The 18,244-nt window shown below is 48.9% G+C and overlaps 1 protein-coding gene and 2 pseudogenes across 1 annotated transcript; all 3 read right to left on the reverse strand.

Moving 5' to 3' along the window:
- Window positions 1–18: 18 nt before the first annotated feature.
- LOC136466620 (guanine nucleotide-binding protein subunit gamma 2-like) lies at window positions 19–4,580 on the reverse strand. Its single transcript, XM_066465091.1, has 4 exons — window positions 3,771–4,580; window positions 757–809; window positions 619–663; window positions 19–527 (listed from the first exon to the last, which is right to left on the reverse strand). Exons 1-4 carry the CDS (start codon window positions 4,056–4,058, stop codon window positions 428–430), a joined length of 486 nt encoding a protein of 161 aa, XP_066321188.1. The 5' UTR covers window positions 4,059–4,580; the 3' UTR covers window positions 19–427.
- Window positions 4,581–6,704: 2,124 nt separating this feature from the next.
- On the reverse strand, window positions 6,705–11,111 carry LOC136466621 (protein HIGH CHLOROPHYLL FLUORESCENCE PHENOTYPE 173, chloroplastic-like; annotated as a pseudogene).
- A 2,509-nt stretch (window positions 11,112–13,620) lies between these two features.
- LOC136462690 (uncharacterized) lies at window positions 13,621–16,742 on the reverse strand (annotated as a pseudogene).
- Between the last annotated feature and the right edge of the window lie 1,502 nt (window positions 16,743–18,244).

Here is an 18,244-nt window from a genome sequence, read left to right on the forward strand (position 1 = left end):
ATTGGACTTCTTAAAACATGAGGTTAACTGTGCTCATAAGCAGCACAGCACAATGTTCAATCTGATTCTCTTTTCTGAAACTTTTCAAAGACAATGTGGATCTTCACGTTTGCAGGAGGGGGAAAAAAGAACAGCAAGATTACATGACCATGAGAAATCCGACGTAGTGAGTCAGAATCTGTAGGAAAATGGTCCCAAGACTATCTTGCGAGCAACAGTCAGGCCTGATGTGGATACATCGATGTTCAGCCTTGTTAGGGATTACTACATACACAATGATTCTCTCCAAAAACTATCAGGTGTTTGAGAGCCACACCGCAGTCACACCGCCTATTCTGTTTCCCAGGACACCAATGGATGATACATTTCAACAGGTTTCATTTTAATCTGCACACAACTGATGAGCATGATCTCAGCTTTGCAGAAGCTACGAGAAGTCAGAGCCTTTTGATGCCCACCATTTGTTGCTGCGGGAGCGGACCCGCTGAAACCATCTGTCCCAAGAAGAGTTCTCGGGACCACTGGTACTGTAAAGATGGAGACCACTGGCACTGTAAGGATTTTGCAGGGTATGGTAGATGAAAATAGGAAGAGGTGTAGCGGAGGATCGGCACTTACATAGGAAGAAGTGGGTCAGGTTTCCCTTCTGTACTTGTGATCACTCTGTTTTGTTCACAAGGACAGCATATATCAACAACGAGAAGAAACAGCACATGATGATGTGGAAAACACAATGCTACACTCAAATCTGCTTACTCCTGGCATGCCGCGGATGCAGATTCCATGGTTTCAAGCTCATCCAGTTCTTCCTGCAAGAGTATACACAGAGAGTTGATATTGTATTACCATGCTATCTATTGAAGCTGGCAGAACTTTGCCTTAACAAAAAGAAAAAAGAGGTAGAACTTTGGCCCCAAATACGAATGAGTTGTTGGTCCAGAGCAGTCATACAAATAGATCATTCAACAGGCACTCTGTAGGATTTAGGTACTAGTTACAAGTTCTGATTTCCACTCTATCCTACATTCTGAAGGATACAGCCATACAGGTTATAGCCTAACCTCCCAAACGAACCTGCCTGTAGACACAGGGTTTTGGACATACACAGAACAGAAGAGCAAGCTCTGTGACTATGAATCCTTTTTAAAATATTTTCAATGGATATTATGAGTTCAAGTTTTTTGGTTTTTGTGAAAGACTGAAAGGGCAACACAAACAAAAGTCAAATCACTGCAATTCTGTGTACTCCCATCTGTATCAAGTCACAGAAATATTCAATGTACCCAGTGCAGAGAGCTCCCGCTCTGTGCGGGGTCTGGGGAAGGGTGTCAGTGGCAAGCCTTACCCTCGCCTGTGCAATGCGAGGAGACCGCGACTCGAACCCGGGACCTTCCGGTCACAGGCGGTAAGACTCTACCGCTTGCACCAGGCCCACCCTTCTCACAGAAATATTCAATGTAATTATGCAATTTTCGCTGAGAAATACAAGTACAAAAAAAGCACAGGCCAGTCCTGTGAGATTTCAGTTTCAGCTCTAGTTCTACGCTTAGGTAGTGTTTGGTTGGGATAAGGAAACGCCAACGCAAAGGGATTGGATAAACAGAACTAACGTAAACATGGTAAGCAATTACTTGATTTGTTTGGTTAGCTTCGGTAACGTTAACACAGAAGCTACTAGACAGCAAAGCAGAGTTGCTTTTTACATGCATCCTGTTGTTTCGTGCTTCCTTCATTCACACTCTATCCGATGACCGCGTGAGCGAATGACAAGGTGGAGCCGCATTGTCCAGGCTAGCAGAGACATCACTCGGTATCGGATAGCGTTGCCGTATTTGATAACGGCATGATCCGATCACACGAGGCCTAAAACAAACACCATGCAACGGGATCTATTATCCTCTGTAAACAAGTCACGTCATCATCATCTGAATGAAACACTATCTTAATACTAACGGGATGCTAAACCGATTGATATGGAAGTAATCATATATAGTTCCCTAATGTTAATGTAAATGACACAAAATATAGTGTTCTAATAACAAAAATGTACAATGCATAGTTGCGGACAAGAGAGCTAAGAAATCACAATCCATTCTTCTACTTTCCTCGTTTCACAAAATATGCACTAGTTTTGTCAACAATCCATTAGTCTCTGGGGTCAGGGCGCCCTCTCTAGCCAAAATAAAGTTAACCCAACGTGTTGCAAAATTTCAAAAAAAAATCATCACGAAAACCATGTATGTATGTAGCACACATAAAGTTAAATAAACCTGCAGAAAGTCAATCTCAAATTCATCTTTGATGTCGAGACTCATAAAAAAAACGTAAGTGTTACTATTTTTTAGAGCCTAAGGGATTAACCGAAGTCTTAGAAAAGCTGAAAAGCATCAACGTTTACAGCATCTGAACAAGTGTAGCACCAAAAGACACCACTCTCAACTTGTCAACCAGAAAAAAGAGCCAGAAACACAGCTCTAAAACCGGCTTCAACGCACAACTCTCTAGACTCCAGAAAGACCCCAAGTCACCAGATTGATCCACGTCCCCAACTTGACCACCTCTTCAGCTTCTATTTGACTTCATGTGTACTATGAGCACATGATGAATAGTACCAGATTGACTGCTTGCCCCTTTTGATTCTGGACATCTACGGGATCATTGTAGCTATATTTAAATTTAATACGCACTACATGATTTCTTTGATGAATTTTTGAAACACTGGCACATGATATGGGGAACACAATTAGTCAGCACCAAGTATCGATCATTAATATTCCTTTTAAACACAAACACTCGTTTGATTAAAGAGGAACATTTTTTTTTTTGAGATTAGTGTTCTACTCATCTTTTGCAAAGAAACTGTCTGTTCCTGGAACAGCACCAGATAAGCAGATACTCAAAAGAATCAGTTCATCATTTCTAGATGCCAACAAATCACAGTGCGGAATGAGAAGTCATAACCACTAGTTATAAGCTCCTGTAAAGTGTTACTAAAAAAATGACGCCTCACTAACAACTTCCAGATGATCCTAAACCCAGAAGAAACGGCTCGGTGTTTGGCCCTGTTCGCTTTGCTGAAAAGCCATGGCTGAAAGTACTGTTCGCTTATTTGTTGCGAGAGAAAAACACTGTTCGTTCGCTAAAATAGTACAGCTCATAAGTCAAGCGAACAGGGCCATGTTTAGACAGAGTGACAGAGTAACAGGGGATAGGTGCAAATGGCGAGTAATAAAGCTGGTAATTTCTTTGAAATGTTTCCTTTTCCAATAGAGTTACTTTGGTGTAGTGAGGATCGATAAGAACATTTTTCCTCAAGATTGTCGATCATGCAAATCGAGCTATAAATGACCAATACACACCTATGCTGTAAAGGGCAATCTTATGGTATATCTTCACAATTAGCTTATCGCATACACATATATAGGTAATAAAGTGTTGGGCCTCCATTTCCATTTTTTCACTCCAGCACTAGACATCAAGATATTCCCACTTTGCTTGCTTTCTTTCATGGAGGCAAAGCGCATAACTAGTCGTGCAGCAACACGCGATGCGCAGGGCACAGTTTGGGTACTGGATTCGATGCTTATAGAATCGTGCAGCTTGCTAGGCAGCAGACAAGATCTGGATCGCGCACAGCTCCGGCAGCAGGTTGACTATACGGACGGAGGAGCTAGGAGTCGTCCGGGCAGGCCAAGGCCGGCCGCGATCGCTGTTGATCGAGCAAAGCTGAGAGAGAGGAGGGCGGGAAGGGGAGCAAGCTGTGCAGTTACCTGGAGGGACTGGAGCTCCTGGTCGAGGCGGGCGATGGCGGCGGAGAGGCGGTGCTTGCCGACGTAGCCGACGTTCCTGGTGAGCGGCGGCTGCGGGCGCGGCTGTTGCTGCTGCTGCTGCTGCTGCGGGCCGGAGGAAGGCCTCTGGGCCTGGTTCCGCCTCTGCTGCGGCGGGCCCTGGCCCCGGTGGCGGCCCTCCTCCTCCTCCTCTTCGTCCTCGTCGTCGTCCGCCTCGTGGTCGTCGCCCCGCGGCCGGCGGTCCTCCACTCCGTTGGCTTGCCCCCTCATCCCGCCGCCGTCCTCCGGAAGGCCGAAGGGGATTGTCCTCCGGGAGGGGGTTGTGGACGGCAAGTGGACGGACGGGAGGAACGATGGTTGGGTGGGTGGATCTGCGTGCGAGCGCGAGGAGTACTTGGCTGGATACGGAGGGACGGGAGTGGGTGCTGTCGTGCCGTGCTGGCAGTTACTGAGCCAGCCAACCAAGCAAGCAGCCAGGGAAGGGAGGGGGGAAGCCGGAAGGGGAGGCTGGGAGCGGCGCGCGTGCGACGGTGATGGTGATGGCGACGGCGGCGGCGCACGGGTGGGGTGGGTGAGTGGGTCAATGGCTGGCTGCAACCAACTAGACAGAGAGGGGAGGGAGAGAGAAGGCGGCAGCCGGCAGGCAGGCAGCGGCAGCGAAGGCAAGGTTGGAGGAGGAATCGATGGGAGGAAGACAAAGACAGCAGGCAGGCAGTCAAAGGCAGGCCGGGCTGCCTGCTCTGCTGGTGCTGGGAGGCGGGAGCCTGCCTGCCGGCCTGCTGCTGCCTTCACCTCACCGCACGCTGCAGCAGGGGAGCCGCTGCTGGACGCCTGAACCAGCAGTCGAAGAGGGGATAGGAGGCGGAGGGGAAGCCAGGAAGGGACCGGTCAACGCTGTAAGGCAGTAGCGGTCAATCGATTGTCACGGTGACCACCATTTTGTCTTTTCTCCACGTAGATATATAGATACCCTCGTTTTACCCGTGAAATCTCTAAAATTCACTCGGATGATTTTGTGCTGTGACCCAGCAGGTGAGTGGAGGGACGGATGTGACGTGGATGGAGCAACGATATATGGCTCGAGCGTCCGTTGGCTCATCCTCGTCCACTTAGGCGTGGCGCTCGTGTTCCAGGCCTCCACTCGTCCACGCCGCTCGCTGCTGTGTCCCCGTTCACGGTCGCAGGATGGATTTTGCTCGTATTGCTCGTCCTTGCGGCCCCTGTCCGTACTCGCACCTCCCGTCGCGGCTGCACTCCATCCACCTGCTGTAGCCACTGTCGAGGTCCATGACGCCAACAAGCTTCGCATCGGTGACCTCCGCACACTCTGTGGCATCGAGCTCCGTGCCGGTGTCGAGCTCCACAACGACGAGCTCCATTCGTCCCAGCAGCGATGTGACATCGCGCTTGCATTAAAAACGCATGTTGCAAAGATTTCGTATGGATGTTGTAAAAGTAGATCGTGATGTTGCATATGTTGTACACGTATGTTGCAGACGTCTATTCCCAATGTTTTATCTGTTTTTCAGACATATGTTACAAGTGTGTTTATCTGGATGTTGTATATGTTTACACATATGTTACAAGCGTTTTATTTGGATGTTAAGTATGTGTTGCAATTGTTTTCAAACGTTTTTCAAGTGTTTCAGACGTATGTTTTAAACGTTTTATATGTCTTCAGACGTATGTTGCAAGTGTTGTATCAAGATGTTTCAAAAGTAGATTATGTGTTGCATTTCTCTCCTCGCTTTTCTGCTGCCTCGCCTTGGTGTCTCCTCCTCGTCTTCTGCTGCCATCCTTCTCAGACTGCAGAGGGGGCGTAGCGAGGGCCGGTGAAGGGGTGCGTCGGGGGCCGGTAGACGGGACGCGACGAGGAATTGTGGCTCAGACGTGAGCGAGCGTTGTCTCCTTCCATTATGCGGGCAGGTAGCACTTCAATTCCTTTTAGTTTTCTATTCTACGTGGGATGGTAAGATGATCCTGTTGGTGAGCCACGACACCAGCCCACAGTTCGGTTGGCTGGGGACTGGGAGATGCGTCCGGACACACTGCAAACGCCGAACGTCCGGACGCTAGTGTCTCTGATGGAGCAAACACTCGCTGGCCCAGTGACCCGCTTATGATAAAACCAATATTATACTCATCCTCTCTAGACCCTGTTCGTTTGAACTTATCAGCCAGTTTATCAGCTAGAATCTATAGTATTATTCTCTCACAACAAAACAATTTCAGTCGGCTTATCAGCCGGCTTATATATCAGCCGCACAGATAACATCCATACCGTACCCTCATCCATCTTTGATCCCAATCTTCTACGACCTGGGGTGGAACCGCCATCCCTATTTATGATTCCGGGCTATGCAGAGTGTTCTGATTCAGATATGAGGTCTTATTGATATTGAAAAACATGTCGGTTTTAGACCAACCTCAACTGTGCTACCGATTCACTGTCCGATGTGGATGCCAAAGAATAAATAGAAGCAGGAAAGATTAGAGCATGGCAAGAAGAGACCTGGCCACATCTGTTGTAGGGAAATACAAGCTAAACTTTGCAGGCTCGCTAGCGAGATGATTTTCCCCCGCATCTCTCACCTTCACGTCGAGCAAAAAAATAATGTAAGCCGACGACGTAGCCACTTTCAGGCGTCCTTCGGAGAAGGGGTTAGGCTAGAGTGAGGTGAAAGACGATATCATGGCGTTGTATATTCGTTTTAGGACGATGAGAGTAGTTTCTAGGGATGGAAGGATAAGATCATAAGAGAGCGAGCATCACTCAATTATGGAGCTTGCCGGTAAACTTACCTGTTGTCTAAGTAACAATGAAAAATCAGCCACCTAACGTATAGAAGAAGTGCCTCGTCATAAAATGTGGACTCTTGGTAGTTTTTATTAACATGGTGCTATAGTTAGACAATGTAAGAGAACTATCCATTTGTTGTCTATTGAAGACGTGGACAATTTTATTTATACAACGATCACATATTTTAATTTGAGGACGAATATTGCAAGAGCATTTACATATATCAAATTTCCAAATGATGCGTTCACAAAGGCTATACATCTCTACCTAATTGTACAAGGGCAGTCCATCTGGTCATCACTCATCAGCCTTGTCCTGCCGCCGGGTCCCACTGCCGAGCTGCTGCGGTGTGTTGATGACTTCACATTGCGACGGAAAAACAGTATGGACATCGGAAATTCCTGCCTCACCTACTCCCTCCAAATAACCCAACACAATGCTGTGTGTGTATATTAATGTAGGGTTTCTATGCGTACAAAAGGAGAGAAGTCTGTGGTATGCAGTATTCACAATACACAGCAGGTAACCCGTACATGTATAATTCCTAGCGCACCTCACAGTTCAGTAGCTCACTGATGAGATCAGGTGTTCTTCTCCAGGACCGAGAGCGCCGGCGCCAGGTAGTTGTTGGCCTTGTCTGGCAGATGAGCCACGTGCAGCAGCAACAAGCTCACACAGGTCACACATTGGTTAACCAGATCAGCAAACCCATATCAGAAACCACACGACATCACACAGCATGGCATGAGCACACGAGACAGTAGGCTTACAAGTTCATATAGTTCACTCCCTTGCTCTGAAACATGCTCATAGCACACCTGAACAAACCAAATGATGCACGGCCTCCAGGTTAGTTGCTTGCTGCACCACCAACGAACTCACAAGAGAAATCACAGGGGAGACGACTAGAGGATCTTACATCGAAGCTCTTGTTCCTCGCGGTCGAATCGTGCAGCGCTTTGACGCAGATGTCTGCTACGTCAGCGCAGCTGATGCCCTGCATCAACCACAAATCGGACGGTAGCGGTTATTAGCATGTACATCGATCGGCATGCCACTATCCAGATACTCTTACAATATAATAGCGTAGTAAACTTCACTTCATGCTCAATCACCTGAGATATCCTGTTCCCTTGGTCGAAGATCAAGGCGCGCTGACCGCCAGGTTCTTCCTGGCATAGCAAAACGAATGCCACGTTACAATGCAGCGTGGATTAAAGCAATTCACATACTGTTAGATCAGCTCTAGTAAAAGGACTCGGTGCTCGGTGCTCCTATCTTATGTTGTCGTACCTGCAGTGGACCCTGGCCGTACAATTGTATATCCAAGGCCAGATCTCCTCAATGCATCCTCTCCAGCCTAGCAAAATTCATACAAAGCTGATTAATGTTGCATTAGGTGTGCATCAACAACAGTTTAGATGTTTATGTGCGTCAAGCACCTTCTTTGCCGTCAGGACTTGTTCTCTCCTGTTAGCTTCAATTCCTGAGCCTGTGCACGAGACCAGTACAATGTCTGTTTCTTGACCACTCTGGAAAATAATCACAACAAACATAAGGAAATGAAATGAAAGTTTAAGGAACAATGATCATATCAACAGGTTGCACAAAGCAAATCCTTACCGGTAAGGCTTTTATGAACTCCATTTTGAGCTCAAAGTTTCTTTGGTCACTAGCTCCTTCAGATGATTCACCAGGTCTCTGCACAAGGATTTGGTTAGTAACTGGTAGGCCAACACTTAAGCAGAATTAGTATCTATTCATAATGGCGATTTGCTTGTACTGACCTGCTTCTTTGGTTCAAACCTAATGGTTAGTGTGTGGACAAGAAACGGGTCCAGTGGAGGATCCTGTGGGTTTACTGGCCGGAAAGATGAAAACGGCACTCTTACCTGCACAAACCAGACATTTCTTCATTTTTTTCTGGCCAATGAAGAACCAGATACAAAGGATATATCATCAAACATCATTTACTTACCCTGCAAAACCCAACTTTTGTGTTCATCCGGGCAAAATACTTCTTGCTCTGTGAGGTGTCAGCCAGTGGACCAGTCTCAAGAATGATAACATATGATCTTCCATTTCCACCCACCGAAAGAAGCAAGCCATCATACCTTCAGGTAGAATTAAGCAGAAGGATGCAGAGTATACAAGTTAAAATCTTATGAAATCATGCACTTATAAATAAGCAGAAATTAAAACAACATACAAAAGCTTATGATACCTGTCTAGGGTGGAACCTAGAGGAAGTGTAAGTCGTTTAGAGATTTCAACGTAGCCACCCCTTGTGAAAACAAAACCTGAGAATACCGGAACGTTGCAATGCTATCTCTGTGACCAAGCTCGGGAAACGATTGACCATATCGTCGCATCATGTCCATATACCAGGGAGGTCTGGACAATCATCCTCCATGCCTTCGGTCGACTGCTCCCGCCGGCAACTCAATCCATCATGTCCTGGTGGCGACGGCTGCGCACAGACTGGAATGGTGTGCAACGTTCCGGTATTGACTCCCTCTTTGCGCTAGTATCATGGGAAGTATGGAAAGAACGGAATGCGCGCTGCTTCAGAGCGGCAGCTGTCGCACCTATCGACCTCTTTTCGGCCATCAGAGCAGAAGCGGGTCGCTGGGCAAAAGCCGGAGCTTCAGGATTTCACAGCTTGGCGATGCCAGGAGCAAGTTAGAACGCGGCGACAAACCGTGTCCGCAGATAGTTCTTAACGCCTATGTAACCCCCCTTTAAATTTCTGTTGTCGGGCCGGCGTAGGCCATTTGTAATTTAAACTCTCTTCCTTCTTAATACAAATGATACGCAATGCTCTTGCGTATTCGAGAAAAAAAAAGAATTAAACAAATCAAATGGCTGTGTAGTGTGTACATTTGTGAGAGTGATACCTGAGAAAACAGCCTGTCCACTTTCTGCAAATTCAAATGATGCATCAGTGCCACCCTCGAATCTAGAAGGGTAGACATCCTGAAAGTATGATCCCTGGCGCACCTCCCATCCTTTCACAGATTTGGCAGATTTGAATTTAGCAATCAATAGTTTGCTCTTGCTGCTCTTACCAGCCTTTGATTGGGCCAGCTGATTGTAGTAATCCTGCAAAAAATAGTTGATAGCTTAGTGTATATTTAGCATAGCAGCAACAGGATATCATAGACCATGGTACATCAATACCATGAAAGAATCAGATGAGGTTTAGGCCAGAGTACCTGGAAGGCCTTGATAACATTCCTCACTCCTTGATTATCAACCCTGTTGAGGTCTCCCGTGATAGTGGACCGCGCGGTTGCACAGTAAATTACCTTGTTGCAACCTGACACAGCAGCTTGAACTGAAGAAGGATCGCCGACATCTCCAACCACGATATCCACAGACCTTGGAAGCATGTCGATCACTTCTTGGTCATTTCTCCTAACTAATGCCTATTGTACGATAGCACAGGAACTGATCAAAACATGAAGATTTCACAAAAAACCAAGTAAAAGAAGATGAATGCCAATATGGACCCATTGCATCGGTTACAATGACCGCCATTGAAATTGTGTGTAACTGAAGATGACCCAATTGGGAGAAGAGAATAAAAGTACCTTGACGTTGTACCCGCGGAGCATGAGCTTGCGGACGACGATGCGGCCGATGCGGCTGGTGGCGCCGACGACGAGGACGGTGGTGTCCTGCGCGCCGGGCACGGTGAAGTCGCACATGGGTCCGCCGCGGAAGAGGACGGCGGGGTCCTGCTCCGCCACCGCGGCGGAGGAGGCGCTGGACATCTGGCCGAGCCGCGAGAACTTGCGCCACACCTCGTCGAACACCTGCCGGGACCGGCGGCCCAGCCCCACCGGGTTCACGATCACGTCGTCCAGCGCCACCATACCCCTACCGCCGAGGCCACCGTTCGGCGCCTCGGTGGCCCCACCGTTCTTGGCTTCCGCAGGCTCGTCGGGGGCGAGCAGCGCCGTGGAGCCGGACTTGGTCGCCTTCCTGGGCCGGCGGTTCCGGGACCTCCGGGGCTTCGCCGCCGCGGTCTCCTTGTCGAGCGTGGCGGACACCGTCGCCAGCCTAGTGTTGGCACTGGCAGCGAAGCGGCATGAGTTGGCGTAGCGCCGCCCACCGTCACTGCGGGGGAGGCCGAGGAATGCAGAGGAGGAGGATGCGCAGTGGGGCGCTGCCATGGCGGCCATTATCCACCGCGAGCTCGCTCTCGTGAGTCGAGAGACCAGCCGACCGGAGCGAGCAGGGAGCGTACGGCTCTGTCCCAAGAGATTCTTGGCTGCTCGGCGCCGGCTTTATCAAGCGCCTGGAGGAGGTCAGGAAGAAGAATCTACGGAGCCCTCCGATCCACCACCATTCCCGCCGGCTTGAACTGAAATGACGTGTGGAGTGGGAGGCGCTCGCGTGGCAGCTGCGACGGCTGGCAGCTCAGGTTGTGGCTGCCATTGCTGCGAGGCCGTGTGGGGTTGGGGCTCTCGCGGCAGAGGCGGACACCAAACTCTACAGCGACGACGAAGCGGGCGCGCTCGTTTGACGAAGGCGAGCAGAAATTTTTGGAGGGGAAGTGTGGTGGTGCTGCCAGGAGACGTGGCCGCCTGTGTGCGTCGCGATGGGATGACGTGGCCTCACCGACGTCACTTCTCGTTAACGCCTTCAGTTCTCTTCTCAGTGACAGAAAAAATGTTCTTTTTTTTATCTGGCTATGTGATATGCAAGACAATCCATTTTAATACTTCTTCCATCCCAAAAGAAATGCTGCTAAGTCAAATGATTTGAAGTTTGACTAAATTTCTATAAAACAACTTTAATATTTATCATACTAGATAAGTATCGTTAGATTCGTCATAAAATATATTTTTTTAAAGTCATTTATATCATAGTAGACCGACAACAGGGTTGTAGAAGCCAGGTGTAGCCCACTGGCCGGTGCCATCAATGGCAGAAGGGGCAGCAGCGGGCTGTTGCTGGACGACGAAGGCTTGCTGCTGCTGGGCAAGGAGGGCCTGCTGCTGTGGATGCAGCGGCAGGGGCGCCAATGGAGGACGAGCCCCCCCCCCCCCCCCCCCCCCCCCCCCCCTGGCCACATCTGGATGGACCCCATCCAGGGGTTGTAGACGGTGGGCCAATTCCGCCGGTGGCGGGCTCAACAGCGCCGGCTTGCTGCTGTGCACCAGCAGGAGGGCTTGGAGCCTGGCCTCCAGCGCTGCCATTGCCGCCACCGCCCTTGCCACCGCCGTCGCGCTTGCTGCGATGGCTGTTGGACTTGGAGCTGCTAGCGCTCACAGAGCCCGTGCCAGGTTGTTGCTGGGCGGGGTTTGGAGAGGTCGACGTGGTGGAAGCAGCGAGTGCTGTCAGGGGCGTCCTTCCGGTTCTCCACGGTGAGTTCCTCGAGGATGAGGTCGTCACGCGCCTCCAGGAAGGAGGGGAAGGGCTGAGCACGACGACGAAGAGCCCCGACGTGGACGTGGATGAAGCGCTCGTTGAGGCCACGGATGACGTTGACGACGAGGGTGCGCGGTGGCTAATGAAGTCGCTGAGGCCACCTGGCTGCGCCAGCTTCTCTTGGAGCTGCATGCTCCTCTCCAGCGTGCCACACTGGTGTATTGTGACAACATCATTGCAGTTTACATGTCCTCCAACCCGGTCCAACATCAGCGCACTAAACACATTGAGATCGATCTTCACTTTATCCGGGAACGAGTTGCTATTGGTGATCTTCATGTCCTGCATGTTCCAACCTCTTCACAATATACGGACATCTTCACTAAGGGACTTCCCTCTTCGGTGTTCACGGAGTTCAGGTCCAGTCTGAACATGCATAGTAGCTGACGATCAGACTGCGGGGGCGTGTTAGACTAGTGCCTATAGGGCTGGCCATGGGCCTTGGAGCCCACTCCTGGTGGCTGGGCTACCTCAGGGTATTATGGTAGATTGGTAGTTGATCGCTCTGATTAAGCAAGAATCTTCGTTGATTGGGTGTTCTATAAACCCTACACTGATCCTTGCCTATATATATTGTACCCTCTTGTACATATTGAATCAATCTACTATTCCCTGTGCCATATCTACTCTCAAGTATAATACATAAGTATCTCCCTCATATAGCCAACAATAGTATACAGATATATTCCACATACAACTATATTAGCTTAATTGATATATGCCTAAATTATGATCATTAATAGATTTCAATTCCAAGGAAAAATGGGGCCTATACTGATGATCATGTCTTGCAAGTGAATGGTTTACAGAGTACATGAGCCGATATACATGAATGATGTTCAGGAACTGATGCAGATACAGTGAGATTTTTTGACTAACCTAAACCTCTAGATTTCTTGTCGAGGATAAATAGCACCACATCCGGCTCAGTAATTTTTCTGGTGAGCCAGACTGCAGCTGGCTGTGCACACAAGTGAGAATCCCATTCACATTTCTCTGGCTATAAAAAAACTACACGCCGATGTGCTCAGGAATCCTTCAAAATTTATCCAAAATTATTCAGGTCTTCTGAATAACTCTAAGCTTTGCGCTTCTGCACCTCTGATTTAGTTTTTCCTCCTATTGCGAGGGGGTTATTGGTCTTTTTGTGAGGACAGTTCCATTCCTTCCTGAGAACGAGCTCTGGCTCGGTTGGCAAGCGGTGCAGGTGAGCATGCTGCCCGCCTGCGTTCGAAGCCTGGCTTCGACACCGGTGTCTCACCCGGGAACAGTAGTTCCCTAATTAATTTCAGTTGCCTCTACGTGCCACAATGGACAAATGACGTGTCCGCCACGCTCGGAGTCTGATGATCTTACAAATGACGTGTCCGCCACGCTCGGAGTCTGATGATCTTCGAGTACCACTCAGCTGCGTTCGTTGTCTAGGTATAGTTGTAGGTTTGTTCGTATACCGTGTGTGTGGTGGTGTGTGTCTATATCCGAACAGATTCTTGTACTTAAGATGAGAGGCAAAAAAAAAAAAAAAGTTCCATTCCTTCCTTGCACTCTCTGGCCAAACCATTGTTCATCTTCATCTACGATGTCAGTGAGCACCAGGTCATCTTTGTCTTCATCTGCTTCACCCCCGTGGATGAGCTCCAACAAAGTCTTCTTCACAATTCTGTCCTCCAGACTGTGGAATGAGATTACAGCAAGACGGCCACCTGTCGCTAGGCAGTCAAAGCATGAATGGAGCGAATCTTCTAGAACCCGGAGTTCATCATTAACTGCAATCCTGAGGGCCTGAAACACTCTTGTTGCAGTCTTAATCCAGCCTTGCCGCCCTGAAGTTTATCAACTATATCAAATGTCTTGCAAAATTATCTTTGTTTTGCTTCTTTGGAAATACGTTCTACTATATGCTACTTGCTACATAAAAATAATAATAATAATAAAACTTGAGACACTGCAAGCAGAAAGGAGAAATACACTGAAATGAAAACACCACATGGCACTTCTGTAAATCGTTACTATTTTAGAACACTGAATTTGGCATTCAAAACCAAAAGAAATGAACCTCTGTATAACATTGACAGTAAAAAAATTAAAAAAATAACACCTTTACTGGCAACATCGTAGAAAGATCACACATACTGCTTGAGATGCTACACATCCTTTGGATTAGTTTGACAAGATCCCCAGTAGAGTGCAAACCGCCCATAGCCCGGGCTTTAACAATTTGCTTCTGAACTGATTGCCAGTTGCTTTCCTCCCCATATTCACGCAGGATACGCCCAAGTTCAATCTCCGGCCAAGAATTCAAAATGTCCTCCGCTCTTAAAGTTGCCTGTATAATTTCATGTATAGGTAAGAGTGATACAACCTGAAGACAAAACCAAAGTTGATCTGAACTTTTTGGACATAGCAACTGTTTAGTGACTTCAAACATGAATTGACACGACCATTCTTTGTTGTAAAAACAGTTTTAAATTGAACCAAGGACATTGGAAGTGTAGCATAAAGTTCTAATTTGATTAATTCGACAAAAATGATATACAGAGTCTGTTCAACATCTTTTCTTTGACTGCGTAGTGGTGCAACAGCTTTGGCATATACTGGTATGACGGCGGGCTTTGCTTCGAAGGAAGTACGGAGGAGATCGGGGAGCGTGAGAGCGTGCGAGGGTTCGGCGGACTGGAGCCGTGATTGCGGTGGCAAGAGACGACGGTGAACAGTAGATGACGATGAACAGTAGAGACGCCGGGCGCCCAAGGGTGACTTGAAGTCACAATCCCAGGCTTATCGTTTCCTTAATGAAGTTGGACTCTTATAGTCCTTACAACTCGACCCTTGACGCTAACAAACTCTTGCTATAAATCTGGACCAAATCTTCTAAGACTCTAACCCAAATCTGCTAGGACTCTAGATGGGCCTGAATACAACATGGTTCAGGCCCTTCTGTTGTTGCGCCTTGCATAAGTCTTTCCCACCATAACATATACTATCACAAGTTCTAAATGTAGAGGTAGGGAGTAAACTCGAAAATATAGGAAAGTTCTGGTTTAGCAATAAAAAGCATGGGGTTCTTAACATAGTAACTTCTGCAGCGCTTTGGTGTATCTGGGAACTTAGAAATGATTTATGCTTCCAGAGAACTAGGTGGAAAGGTATGTATTTGGATTTGCTCTTCTTGAAGGTAGTGGCTATGGTACAGAATTGGCTAATTTTGTGCCAGGCAGAGAAAAAAGATTCGCTGTTGAAGAAGATAATATCAGGAAGCTGGCAGATTTAGTGTTGTGGCTTCAGAACTGATGCATCAAGGGGACCGTTCCCGGAGTCAAGTGATGGCACAGACATTTCGCAGCTGCAAGATGGAGAAGACCCACATGATGAGAGCTCCGATGTCAGCTGTTGCAGAGGGCATCAATATCTGATGTATCTAGAGTTTCTGTTGCTGCATAAGCAAGTGTTTCGTTGGTGTTGAGTTTTGAGATGGATTTGTGCTTAACTTTCAGATTGGTAGGCTAATCCCCTGTGCCGTAATGGTTTAAACCATCTTTTGACTTCAGGTAAAAGACTGGGGCTTGGCCCTAAAATTCTAAAGAAACACCTCAGTATTGCAGGAAGAAATACTCTTTGAAGACACATTATCATAGGAGTAGAATGAAGATTAGAACAGAAAAGACGAGCAAAGTAACACTGACCTTAGGGTCCATGCGCATATCAAGAGGGCCATCCTGGAGTACACTGAATCCCCTACTTGATCTATTCACCTGATGATGTAAAAACAAGATGAAATGTGAATCAGCAAATGGGAAATGCAGAAGCCTTGTAATCACTTTTCATATTTTTAACTTGACAACTGACCTGCATGGATGACATGCCAAGGTCAATGAGGATACCGTCAACTCCAGAAGAGCCAACCGCTAGACTCATCCACGCTACCGAGAACTTGCTTGATGTACTTGAAGTTCTTGACATGAATGTAGGCACGCAGCCTCCCCTGAAAGGCATCGTCTTCCCCTCCATTCGCTTCTCTTTCCCTACAGGCAAGGAAGGCCTCAATGTGCCGACGGCCAATCTCCAGGACGGAGGGGTCGACGTCCATGCCAATGTACAGCTCCAACTCCGGGTGCGCCTCCATCATCTACACCACAAAGCCCGAGAGGCATTTCGTCAAACAGCAAGCGGGCAAGAGCACTCAACAACATGGCATCAAAGACGTCGTGGGCAGTAGCATCAGAGGCCACTGCAACAAAACAAAAGCAATGGAGTACGAGAGGGAGGGAGCGGATACGCACGGCGAGGGAGTGTCCTGCGGCGCCGAGGGTGAAGTCGACGAAGGAGCGGAGCGGGCGGGGCCGGCGAGGACCTCGCCAAGCAAGACGGGGACGTGGTGCTCGTGGGCGCGCCGACCGTACAGGTCGGCGTCGAAGGCAGCCGCGGAACGGGTGCGCCGCTTGAGATGCTCCTCCAGCGCCCGCCTCTGCTGCCGCTCACCGCCTTTGCCCGCCTTCGCCTTGGACTTGGACTTGGGCTTGGTTTTCCCCGTGGCCTTGCACGAGATCGCGTCATGCTTTCCGCGGCGGTGTGGGGTCGCGACGGCAACACCGGCGGCGAGAGGGCGCGCGTGGAGGTGGAAGGAGAAGAGGCGTCGGGCCGCCGCCACCGCCATTGCCGCCGTGGCCGAAGCGAGCGCGGCGCGAGGCGTGGATAATCGGATCGGTGCCATTATAATTCTCGCGTTTAGCATTACTATACTATTTAGCTTATTGTAGGAGTGCCATTATAATTACACTGGAGTCTGAAAAATACCATTATGTACACTTACCGCGACGTTTGGCCCACGTGCAGGTGTATACAGGGGTTACGTACATGCGTATAGACCATGTTGCCCCCCGTACACGTGCCCTAGGGTTTGACTCAATCGACTGAATCCATCCAGTCCCCACCGCCTCCTCTCTCTCTCGCGCGCGAACCCTAGGCAGACCGCCTCGGAGGCGACTGCAACTGGCGGCGGCGGCGACGACTGCTCGAGGCGGCGGTGACCGCGACTACCGAGGGCTGCGGCGTGGACCGCGACTACTGCTGCTCCTCCCCCGCCCCATCTGCTGAGCGGAGGCGACTGCGATCGGCGGCGCAGCGACTACTGCTCGCGGCGCGGCGACCGCGACTACCGAGGGCGCCGGCGTCGACCGCGACTACTGCTGCTCCTTCCCCGCCCCATCTGCTGACCGGAGATGGCATCCACAGCTGCCAGTTCAAGTCAATGATCTTGAACTGGGCAGCTGTGGATGCCATCTCCGGTCAGTAGATGGGGCGGGGAAACTGGGCAGCTGTGGAGCAGTAGTAGTCGCAGTCGACGCCGACGCCCTCGGTAGTCGCGGTTGCCGCGCCGCGAGCAGTAGTCGCCGCCGCCGCCGTCGCCTCCGCTCAGTAGATGGGGCGGGGGAGGAGCAGCAGTAGTCGCGGTCCACGCCGCGGCCCTCGGTAGTCGCGGTCGCCGCCGCCTCGAGCAGTCGTCGCCACCGGTCGCAGTCGCCTCCGAGGCGGACTGCCTAGGGTTCGCGCGAGAGAGAGAGGAGGCGGTGGGGACTGGATGGATTCAGTCGATTGAGTCAAACCCTAGGGCACATGTACTGAGGGCAACACGGTCCATACGCATGTACGTAACCCCTGTATACACCTGCACGTGGGCCAAACATCGCGGCAAGTGTACATAATGACATTTTTTCAGACTCCAGTGTAATTATAATGGCACTCTTACAATAAGCTGAATAGTAATGGTATTTCTAAGAAACGCGAGAATTATAATGGCACCAATCCAATTAACCCTAAAATAAAACATGCAGCGAGCGGGAGCACGGCAGGGTGGCCGTGCGCCGTCCGATGTAGAACGGATGGTCTGGATAGGCACAAGTGCTCACTTCACTAGGTCACTCGGCGTTCAATCGCCGGTTTCAGCAATAGGAAAATTTGCATAAATTTGATCCAAATGGAAAAAAAAATTTCATAAACCCCTCTATCCCAACTACTACATCTTTGATATCATGAATTATTACTCTTTTTTCTATAAATTTAGTGAAAGTTAAAATAGTTTGACATGAACCAACTAAGAATTTCTTATATTTCAGAATAGATGAAGTAACGATTTATTCAATGTCCATTGTTTTCATTACAAAATTTTATTACCACTAGATTCAAAAATAGTATCTTGTAAAAGCATTTCAAAATATCA

The sequence above is a fragment of the Miscanthus floridulus genome, chromosome 7 (assembly GCF_019320115.1).
Source record: "Miscanthus floridulus cultivar M001 chromosome 7, ASM1932011v1, whole genome shotgun sequence".
NCBI classification, from domain to species: Eukaryota; Viridiplantae; Streptophyta; class Magnoliopsida; order Poales; family Poaceae; genus Miscanthus; species Miscanthus floridulus.

What these genes read in the sequence shown, in the direction of transcription:
- LOC136466620 (XM_066465091.1), bottom strand. Translation starts at nt 4,058, where the DNA reads ATGAGGGGGCAAGCCAACGGAGTGGAGGACCGCCGGCCGCGGGGCGAC. An exon ending in GCATCCGCGGCATGCCAGGA is followed by an intron (nt 664 to 756) that starts GTAAGCAGATTT and finishes TGAACAAAACAG; the next exon opens with AGTGATCACAAGTACAGAAG. An exon ending in CCTGACCCACTTCTTCCTAT is followed by an intron (nt 528 to 618) that starts GTAAGTGCCGAT and finishes CCATCTTTACAG; the next exon opens with TACCAGTGGTCCCGAGAACT.